Raw genomic sequence first — 10,823 nt, 5'->3', positions numbered from 1 at the left:
CGCAATAGACAGTACAGAGGTGTGAAAGGTTGGTCGTGTATTGTTACAAGAGAAGCTGAGGTTGGTCGAAGAAGTATTGAGAGAGGCGATATTAAATTTGATATAGTTCAATTAACTTAGAACATGACCTTAGATAAAAGATTACGAAGGACGCGAATTAGAATAAAAGATTAACTAGGTAGTTGAGGGTGAAGTGATGTCTTGTTGATAGATATAGATTTGTTCGTGTCTGCATAATAATAATCATAGTAGTTATTGCTTTTGATATCTATCATCTAGTATTATTTATTATGGTTAGATTATTCATTATTTTATAATTAATTGTTATGTTTTATTGACATATTCTTTTCTTCTTATACTTTGATTTGTTATATTTGAGGAAAGAATTTTTTAAAAATAATCTCTGAGAAATTTCACTTAATATTTTAATAATTTTTTTATTAAAAAAAGCTAGAAACTTCCATGCTTATCCACCACCTCGAAGCATGAACAAATTTTCCTACACATTAAGCTTTCTGATCCTTTACATTACGTTATAGTTATCCATACCATTACAAGGACACCTTTCATGGCTACGTGTCAAAGACCCACAACACCTTCCACATGTCACCTCCTAACTCTCCCTTCCTCCACGTGTCCAATCCTATTTTCTTAACCGCCTCAACATATATACCATGCCAAATTCACAACCAATTTCAACACAAATTCAAAAATATATATATATATATATATATAAATTTCTAAGTGTTGTTTTAATTAGAAGAAAAAAATGCAGTCAAGAAGAGAAGTGAAAGAAGAGAGAGCAGAAGAAGCTGCAAAAATAGCAGCAGATGAACTAAGTGATGTGAATAAAGAAAGAAGGGATCAAAGTAATAAAAATCTTGAACATCACGAACATGATCAACAAAAGCCTGGTGTTATTGGTAGCATAATCAAATCCGTTCAAGGTACTCTTGGACATGCTAAAGATGCAGTCACAGGCAAAGCCCACGACACCGCTCAAGTCAGCAGCGACGCATCAGAGGCCACCGCTAGTAAAACATCTGCTTCAGATAAGGCAGAACAAGCCAGGGAGAAAGCGGGGGAGCTTGCAGATCATGCAAAGGAGAAGGGCCAAGCAGCTAGAGATTCCACAGCAGAAACAGCAAAAGAAGCTAAGGATTACACCGCGGAGAAAGCGGGGGAGTATGCCGAGTACGCAAAAGAGAAGGGTAACGCTACTAAAGCATCTGCAGTACAAGCAAAAGATTATGCTGCAGACAAAGCGAAGGAAGCGAAGAACTCTACTAAGGAGAAGGCGAAAGATGCAAAGGACGCCACTGCAGGCAAAATGGGAGAGTACAAAGATTACGCTGCAGACAAAGCAAAGGAAGCCAAGGACACTACTACGGAGAAGGCAAAAGAAGCAAAGGACACGACGATGCAGAAGACAGGAGAGTACAAGGATTACACAGCTGAAAAGGCGAAAGAAGGGAAAGATAGTACAGTAGGGAAGTTGACAGAGCTGAAGGAGAGCGCTGCTGATGCCGCGAGGCGGGCGATGGATATGCTTACTGGTAAAAAGGAAGAAGCTAATCAGAAGGCAGCGGAGATTGAGGGAGCGGCGAAGGAGAAGGCGGATGACACAGCGGAAGCGGCTAAGCAGAAGGCATGGGATGCTAAGCAAGCTGCCAAGGTTAGCCGCTTATAGCCGTTCTGCGTAGTTTTTTTTTATATCAGTTTCAGCGAATCGTAAATGACCCGTAAATTTCAGCAAGTCATAAATTATTCCGAGTGTGTTGTGATTCGAGTCTGTTGTAATGACCATTTTCATATGTCAGCAAGTCATAAATATAATGACTACTTTCATATGTCAGTTTCATTTAAGTCATAATAAATTACCCGACATGACAATTTTCATATCTCAGTTTCAGCAAGTCATAAATTATCCGAGTCTATTATAATAATTATTTTCATATGTCAGTTTCAGCAAATCATAAATCATAAATTACCCGAGTATTATAATAATGATTATTTTCATATGTCAGTTTCAGCAAGTCATAAATTATCTCTGTTATAATCATGACTATTTCCATATGTCAGTTTCAGCAAGTCATAAATTATCCGAGTCTGTTATAATCATGACTATTTTCATATGTCAGTTTCAGCATGACCCGAGTCTTGTTATAATGACTATTTTCATATGTCAGTTTGGTCCCATCTCTGTCTCTCTGTCTCGGTCTATGTGGTTCGAGTTTCAAACTTCTGAAATTTCAGTCACTTACGTGAAGGGGGATAGAATTTTGAATAGAACTCATGGGACTTATAATAGTATACTGTACTTACTATGCAAGGATGGAACTCTATGCCACTTTTGTTGTAAATTTTGAATTCTATATAAATGAAATGTTGCACCAATTTTGGAATATTTTGTGTGTTAAGACTTATTAGCTATAGGCCATCTTGACCCTATGTTGTATTTTAACTTAATGAATTTGAATTGTATGCATCGACAATGCAAATAAAATGTTGCATTGAATTGAATTGAGATTGTTGTGGAATATTATATATATGTGTTATATGTTATAATGCAAACTAAGAAATTCTTCCTAGAAGTAGAATTATTGTTGGCGATAAGCTATAATAAATAGGTAAATGGTTGATCCATGTCAATTGCAATAATAAATAGGTAAATGGTTGATCATGTCAATTGCATACAGGAGAAGTATAATGAAACTGAAGAAGCAACACGAAGAAAAATGGACGAAATGAAGATACAAGAAGAGGAGAAAAAAGCCGGTGGTGGTGGTGGTGGTATTTTCAGCGCGATTGGAAGCATGTTAGCACCAAAACACACGACCGAAGAGCCTACTACTGGAGGAGGATCGAAGATGGTGGTGGACGTGGATGATACGCGATCAGGTAAGACTGCAGCGACATTGAAAATGGCCGATCAAGTGACCGGCCAGACGTTCAACGACGTTGGAAGAATGGACGTTGAAGGAAGTTTAGCTGAAGTTGAAGCTAAGGATTCAACTGGGAAAAATGTGAAAGTGAAGTACCAAAAATAGATATACTATGATGAATGCATCATAATGTCTTTCTGGCTGTGTATTTTGTTGCAACTTTGGAATATGGTGGTTTATGTATTTTGGTTTGTGTTCTGAAGCAGTAAATCATGTTTCTGTGCTCTCTTTGTGATTATTACTTGCCCAAGATCACTATATTCTTGGATAGGTACAGGGTAACTTGCATCAATAACAGCCTGTGGGAGCTAAATTTTAATTATGCATAAACAGTGTAGCTTTTTTCGTTGAAGGGGATTGAACGAAAAGAGTTTTGAGGTATATAGTCCTCATTTCATGCTAGCTAGGTCGGGAAGAAAGAGTTTGAATTTGAGGTCAATATTGCAATACACGGAACTATCAATAAGTGAGAATTGAAAATTCCATAAATGCACAACTTATGATTTTAATATTAAAAAAAAATTCAAAAATTTCAATATATATACTATCGGCTATGTTATCTATATTAATAGGGAGAGAGAGTAAAGTAATTAAAAAAATGAGAGAAAGTGTAATTATTTGATATTTATGTTATTTATACTTATATTTAACCTTTTGAATTCTATAACCCAGCCTCATCCATTTTGATTGTAAATTAACTTGTTATGATTGTAATTTGCAACATATATTGAAAAAAATAACTATATATATGTATGTTGGTCGGTTTTGCTCTAGATTAATCATATTATTTAGTCTATTAAAAGGAGTTTTAGAGCAATGATAAAATTATTTTTGTGTGATTTTATAGGTCAAAGGTTTGAATTTTGATTGAATTTTGAAAATAATTAGTGTACATGCATTAAAATAGGTTGTCTACATTTCATCTCTTGGAGTGCGGCTTTTTTCCAAACACTGCTACGTAATGCTTGAGCTCTTGATATATATATATATATATATATATATTGGATGTCGATGGTCGTGCTGGCATGGATTCAATATATATTTTTTTTGTTTTAATTTATATGACACATATAAAATTTAGATAATTAATCATATTTTTAATATATTTTTTGATATTTAAGTTGTTAACTATTATCATTTATAATAATTTTTATGTAAGCTTCAAATAATATATGTTACTCTCCTTATTCAAATTTTTGTGGTATTGATAGTCAATTATATTTTAAAAATAATTTGACTTTTTAATTATTGAGATTTATAATATTTTTTCTTCAGTTTCAATTTAAGTGACATTGATTCTATTTCGACAGTCAAACATTTATATTACATCTTTTAAATTTTTTAAGTTTTACTTATTTCTTAAAAATATATAACAGATTAATTTTTTTAGACGTTTTAAACTGTTAACTATTATAATTTATAATATTTTTCATTTAATTTGCAATTAACATATGTTACTCTCCCTATTCAAACTTTTATGGTATTGATAGTCAATTATATATTTAAAATAATTTAACTTTTTAATTATTGTGATTTATAATTTTTTTTCTTCCATTCTAATTTAAGTGACACTGGTATAATTTTGAGAGTCCGTCAAATATTCTATATCTTTAAAAAATTTTAAGTTGTTAATTATTATGATTTATAGTATGTTTTACGTATTCATTTGATCTCAATTTATGTGGTATAAATAAAATTTAGATAATTAATTATATTTTTAATATATTCTTTTAGATATTTTAAACTGTTAACAATTGTAATTTATAATACCTTTTTAGCATTGTAATTTACTTTATTAAGCCATTAGCTATTGTAATTTTTAATACTCTCTTCTTGTCCAAACTTTTGTGGCGTTGATAATCAATTATATTTTAAAAATAATTTAAGTTTTGAATTATTATGATTTATAATATTTTTTATTCTATTCATATTTATGTGACATCGAAATAATTTCGAGAGTCAATCAAATATTACGATTGAAGTAGTGAAACACACATGTCTTAAATGACTCATAATAACTAATTACACATGATATAATCAAATTTCTATTAAAAAAATACTTGTGAAAAAACTTTAAGTGAGTCTCATATAAGACGTCAAATTAATATAAAACATCAAGAGTTAATTTATTATTTGATTTCTATTTTATTTTTCTTATTAAATGTTATTAATTTTAATACTTAAATGACCTATAATAATTAATTAGGGTGATACAGTAAAATAACGATTTAAGCAGTTAAGACAGACATGTCATAAATGTCTATTTTTATTTTTCTTACTAAATATTATTAATTTTCTATCAATTAAATGATCTATAATAATTAATTAGGGATAATATACTAAAATCACGGGTAGAAACAGCTGAAATAGACATGTTATAAATGTTTATTTTCTTTTGTTTTATTACATATCATTAAATTTTTAATATGTTAATAGCTTATAATAATTAATTAGGGGTGATATAGCAGAATCGAGGATTGAAACAGTTGAAGCAGACATGTCATAAATGATTATTTATTTTTTTATTAATTAATATTAATTTTTTAATATATAAATAATTTCTAATAACTAATTAGGGGTAATATAGTAAGCTAGCTCTGGGTGCGAGTGACCTTTCACCCCTAACCACAACTCACACGTTGATTCTTCAACATCAGTCGGTCGGACCTCCACTTAGTTTCACTCAAGCTTCATCCTGGTCATGGATAGATCACCCAGGTTCGGATCCATAAGCAGTGACAATTGCCCTACGAAGACTCGCTTTCGCTACGGCTCCGGTGGGTTCCCTTAACCAAGCCATTGCCTATGAGTCGTCTGCTCATTCTTCAACAGGCACGCGATCAGAGCCCTAGCTCCTCCCACTGCTTGGAAGCTTACGCTTTCATGTTCTATTTTACTCCCAAGGGTTCTTTACCTTCACGGTACTATTTCGCTATCGATCACCCAGGAATACTTAGCCTTGCAAGGTGTAGAGGATTAATAAGCAGAAAAGGACCAACCATGCCCTTAAAACATGGTTTTTAAAAAAATAAACGACAACCCGATGCAAAAGCTCACACTATGCGTGGGGTGTCAAGAAAGGGCGGACCACAAGAATTTGTTGAATGCATTTTTAATTATTTATTCTATATTTCTACAAAATGCTATTTCAACGGATTGAACTCATGATCTCCTATCACATAATTGCAAAATTAAATATATATATATATATATATAACAATTTTTAATATTATTTTATTCGAAAAAAAGAAAAAGATTTCACTAATCATGATCCGTCGTTTACACGACTCCCATGGGCCATGACCATATCATACACACCAAACTGTTATAGTAATGCTTTAGTAATATATATTTTCAAAATGAACTTTAAAATTGAAATATTGTACTACTACTTTCTTTGTTTTAATTTATTTAGCTTATGTTTTTTAGTTAATTTAAAATAGAATGAGTATTTGCTTTTCAACAATTCTTTAATTTAACCTTTACACATTGATATATTTAACACAACAAGATTAATGATTATTTTAAATTTTACATCAAATCAAAATTGAATGGGAGAGAGTATTAGGCCACTGAAGTAAGCTAAGCAATCTCCAATAATTATGTTTAAGAGCCCTTGTTTAAGCAAAGCCCAACAAACATAATGACAGTGACAGTGTATGTGAGAAGTGGAGGCTCCTCATTTAAGCAAAATTTTAATAGCCTACCAAAAAAAGCTTCCTGCGCTGTTTCTTTGTCTGCTTTTGTAGCCTCATTGCCATCATTCTCCATTATATTTTTGCATTTAATCATTGTGATTTCTTGATTTGTCTGTCTTTATTCATTTTTACTTTACCCACTCATTTCAGAAGCAGAGATGGTTGGAGTTGAAAACTTATGGATAGACCTGTTTCACACAAGGACAAAAATAGACAGGTTTCTGTGGAATTTCAGCCACAGCTAAAGCATTTTGTTCCACTAGACTCATGTACAAAGTCCAAGAAAGAAAACCATTTTTCTGTATTGAAGTTTAAGGTTTCAAAATCTTTCAAGAATTTGTATCAAAAAGCTAAAGTATCAAATGGTTCTGGTAGTAAAAGGTTTGAATTTGATGGCATTGTGATGACCAACTCAGTTTATTGTGGTTCTCCCGGTTTTCTTGATGATAAAATGGAGGTTTTGTGTGATGGGGAAAATGGTGGAAAAATTGAGTCTTTAGTGTGTTTGGATGAAAAGATTGGTGGTGGCGGTAGAGAGAGTTGTTCAAGTTCTGTTTTTTTGGTGTCTGTGAATGAAGAACTTAGTAGTTCTGAGGATTCTTGTTCTCCATCTTCAATTGCTTGGCATATTCAAGAGGATGAGGTGCAGCATTGTGCAGATTCTGTTGTTTCTGAAGAGGTAGAGAAAGCTTATGTAGATAAAAGGAAGTTGGAGAAACAAGGGTCTTGTTTGTCTGGTAAGATGTTAGTATATATTTAGAGAAGGGGAGTCTTAGAGTAACTGGTAAAGTTGCTGACGTGTGACCAGGGGTCACTGGTTCAAACCTTGGAAACAGCCTATGAATGCGCACAATACACCCTCTTGTGATGGGCCCTTCCCCGGAAACCGCGTATAGCGGTAGCTTTAGTGCACCGGCTGCCCTTTTTTATTTTATGTTATATGTTTAGAAAGTTGAGTGTTGTATGGCTTGTTCTTTAGTACTACTGCTACTCTAGTATTAATCATGTCGTTCCTTGTCCTTCGAGTATTACCTTATAGTGATTGTTGTTCAAGATGATTTGTCATGGCTTCTTCACTTACCGTTATTATTTTTCTGTACTGCTTTGAACTGTTTTTTTTTTCCTTGAGCTGAGGGTATATCGGAAACAGCCTCTTAACCTCCAAAGTAGGGTATACCCTCCCCAGACCCAATGTATGGGATTACGCTAGTATGTTGTTGTTGTTGTAGTATAAAGTCTGGCCGTTAAGAATCTGTATTGTGATTGACCTTTGTGGGGATTTTGTAGAGATCGAAATGATGAAGGAGAGATTCTCAAAGTTGCTGCTGGGAGAAGATATGTCTGGTTGTGGAAATGGGGTATGCACAGCACTCGCAATTTCTAATGCTATCACCAATCTATGTGGTAAGTTTCTTGTTGTGTATTGGATATTCTGTTACATTGTATGGATTAAGTTTGTAGTGAATTTTGATCTTTCAGTTTACTAAGTGTACGTCCTTTTCCTTCATTTCCCCCTTGTTATTTCCGTTAGCTACTCTTTTTGGGCAAATTTGGAGATTAGAACCTTTACCTCCGGAGAAAAAGTTAATGTGGCGGAGAGAAATGGAATGGCTTCTCTGTGTTAGTGATCACATCGTAGAACTCATACCCTCTTGGCAGACATTTCCCGATGGCAGCAAGCTTGAGGTAAATGTGGTTTATTTGAAGTTGTTCCTATAGAAACTTCTGCTCCTTTTATCGTGTTTAAAACTCAGACAAACAACAGGACTAGAGAAAACAAAGATTTGGAAACAATCGATCAGCTTAGTGAGGTAGAGGAAAAACATATTGAATGCTATGTATGTGTTTAACTTATTTGTTCTTCTGTTTTAGGTCATGACTTCTAGGCCACGGTCAGATCTTTACATCAACCTCCCAGCACTCCGTAAGCTGGACAATATGCTCCTTGTAAGATAGTCATTCCTTGTTCATTGGGCATTCAGTCTTTATCATTCAATGCATATACTAAAGTGTTTTCCTCTTTCACAGGAGATATTAGACAGTTTCCGAAGCACAGAGTTCTGGTATGTTGACAAAGGGATTTTAGCCCCAGAATCCGATGGATCATCATCCTCTTTCAGAAATCCCCTCCCTCGCCAAGAGGAGAAATGGTGGCTTCCAGTTCCTAGAGTTCCCCTTGGTGGCCTCAGTGAAAATGCAAGAAGGGAGTTGCAGCACAGACGTGATTGCACAAACCAAATCCTGAAAGCTGCAATGGCTATTAACAGCAACAGTTTAGCTGAAATGGAGGTGCCTGAATCATATTTGGAAGGCCTTCCTAAGGTACAGGCATCTCCTCGAGATGCTAACATGGTGTTCTTTATATTAAAATGGACCTGGAGGTTACTCATGTTGTAGGTGTTTTTATCTTTAATCTTGCAGAACGGGAAATCTAGTTTAGGTGATCTCATCCACCGATATATCACTTCGGATCAATTTTCACCTGAATGTTTGCTTGACTGCCTTGATTTGTCTTCTGAGCATCAAGCATTTGAGATCGCAAACAGGGTGGAGGCTTCAATTTATGTGTGGCGCAGAAGAGCTCACTCGAAACCTTTTGCTAGTACGCATAGGTCCAATTCAAAATCCTCATGGGAAATGGTTAAGGATTTGATGGTTGATGGTGATAAAAGGGAGGTACTTGCTGATAGAGCTGAAAGCCTTTTGATTTGCGTAAAGCAACGGTTTCCTGGTCTTCCACAGACAACCTTAGACATGAGCAAAATTCAATATAACAAGGTTTGATATGAAATCCCACTAATCAATTTTACGTTTTGTCTCTTGGTCAATCTTGATTTCTTTCTTGACGACTTAGTACTACCGAAATATATGGCCATAGTTTGTTAGAATTGAAAATTTTATGCCTCTTGCTGTTCCTAGGATGTTGGCAAATCTATTTTGGAGAGCTACTCGAGAGTTCTTGAAAGCTTGGCATTCAATATTATTGCACGCATTGATGACCTTCTTTATGCGGATGATTTGAATAAGCATTCGGATCAATTTGTGCCAATCTCCAAAGTCGGTATTGTTGCTCATAAGAGCATGGGGACTCCTCTTTCAGTACCTGTCAATGGCACTCCGTATAAAACAGCTTTTACGACACCAAGCTTTTCTCCTTCCCAACATATTACTCCAGCAAAGGGAGAAAGATCAAAAAACATTGAAGGCAGCAAGCTTTCTAATCGAGGCTTTGGCGTGAAAAAAGTTTTAACTGATTATTTGAGCATCGATTCAAAACGAAAAGATGATTTCAGACGATCAGATTCATTTTCAAGCACATCTCAAGATGTTTCAGCAACTGCATCAACACGCTCTTCAGAATGTTCCAGAGAAATTGTCAGCCCATCGACACATGACTCACCTGCAAAGGAATAAGATCAAGTACGTACTGGATCACGCTATGTAGAACCGTGTATTTGAGTGTGAAATAGGTGTTTTAGCATATACTACTTCATTCGTCAAGTATCTTTATGGTCATAAACTTGACATCCTTTGTTCCTTTAGCCATGTCTGATGGTAATGTTACATTTTCTTTTTTTTTTTGGTTTCCCATCCGGTGTCCGGTGCTCGCATTGGAGTCCCGACTAATCCGGATTGCGCGTTGCAAACAGAGTTTTCTCTGTACTCAAAATCGAACCCTCGACCTCTGATTAAGGGTGGAGCAGCCCCATCCACTGCACCACAACCCATGTTGGTGTTAATGTTACATTGGATTGTACAGAAGAATGTTGTATCGTACTACTCTTACCATGTATAATTATCAGCCAGTTTTTGATTTTCCAAAAGTAACAATACTAAGTATTAAAGATTGTATATGTTCGGAAGACGTAGCTGTAGGAGAGGGGAGGGGGTCGCCCATTTGCGATTGTAACGAACCAATGTCCCACATTGGAAAATAGAGAAATACTAAGGGGATTATAAATCAAATGAGTTCTTTCATTTATTAGATTAGTTTTTTGGATTGGACTCTCCCGTTTAATTGATTCAAGCTATGCTCACACCTGTTAAGAAACCAATTCATGTAATATGAAATCCACACTGTCCTTGAGTTTTCCAATAACGAACATTGCTCTTCCATTTGAAAACTTATAATAAAATACACTAGATGTCGGGGCCCGTGCAATTAACTACCTATGGTGTA

At 34.7% G+C, this 10,823-nt stretch overlaps 2 protein-coding genes across 2 annotated transcripts; both read left to right on the top strand.

Moving 5' to 3' along the window:
• Window positions 1–701: 701 nt before the first annotated feature.
• LOC107843177 (late embryogenesis abundant protein ECP63) lies at window positions 702–3,171 on the top strand. The gene is made up of 2 exons (XM_047395996.1): window positions 702–1,675; window positions 2,700–3,171. The coding sequence occupies exons 1-2, from the start codon at window positions 770–772 to the stop codon at window positions 3,048–3,050; spliced, it is 1,257 nt and encodes a 418-aa protein (XP_047251952.1). The 5' UTR covers window positions 702–769; the 3' UTR covers window positions 3,051–3,171.
• A 3,490-nt stretch (window positions 3,172–6,661) lies between these two features.
• On the top strand, window positions 6,662–10,467 carry LOC107843176 (rop guanine nucleotide exchange factor 7). The gene is made up of 7 exons (XM_047395995.1): window positions 6,662–7,380; window positions 7,931–8,047; window positions 8,175–8,329; window positions 8,516–8,590; window positions 8,672–8,965; window positions 9,065–9,421; window positions 9,563–10,467. The coding sequence occupies exons 1-7, from the start codon at window positions 6,822–6,824 to the stop codon at window positions 10,055–10,057; spliced, it is 2,052 nt and encodes a 683-aa protein (XP_047251951.1). The 5' UTR covers window positions 6,662–6,821; the 3' UTR covers window positions 10,058–10,467.
• The last annotated feature ends 356 nt before the right edge of the window (window positions 10,468–10,823 follow it).

This window comes from Capsicum annuum, chromosome 9, assembly GCF_002878395.1.
Source record: "Capsicum annuum cultivar UCD-10X-F1 chromosome 9, UCD10Xv1.1, whole genome shotgun sequence".
Classification (NCBI taxonomy): domain Eukaryota; kingdom Viridiplantae; phylum Streptophyta; class Magnoliopsida; order Solanales; family Solanaceae; genus Capsicum; species Capsicum annuum.
This window is presented reverse-complemented; position numbering and strand designations above follow the sequence as displayed.

Excerpts from the sequence above, each read along its gene's own strand:
- LOC107843177 (XM_047395996.1), top strand. The coding sequence starts at position 770 with ATGCAGTCAAGAAGAGAAGTGAAAGAAGAGAGAGCAGAAGAAGCTGCA. Across the intron at positions 1,676-2,699 it reads ATGCTAAGCAAGCTGCCAAG|GAGAAGTATAATGAAACTGA; the intron begins GTTAGCCGCTTA and ends AATTGCATACAG.
- LOC107843176 (XM_047395995.1), top strand. The coding sequence starts at position 6,822 with ATGGATAGACCTGTTTCACACAAGGACAAAAATAGACAGGTTTCTGTG. Across the intron at positions 7,381-7,930 it reads ACAAGGGTCTTGTTTGTCTG|AGATCGAAATGATGAAGGAG; the intron begins GTAAGATGTTAG and ends GGGATTTTGTAG. Across the intron at positions 9,422-9,562 it reads GCAAAATTCAATATAACAAG|GATGTTGGCAAATCTATTTT; the intron begins GTTTGATATGAA and ends TGCTGTTCCTAG.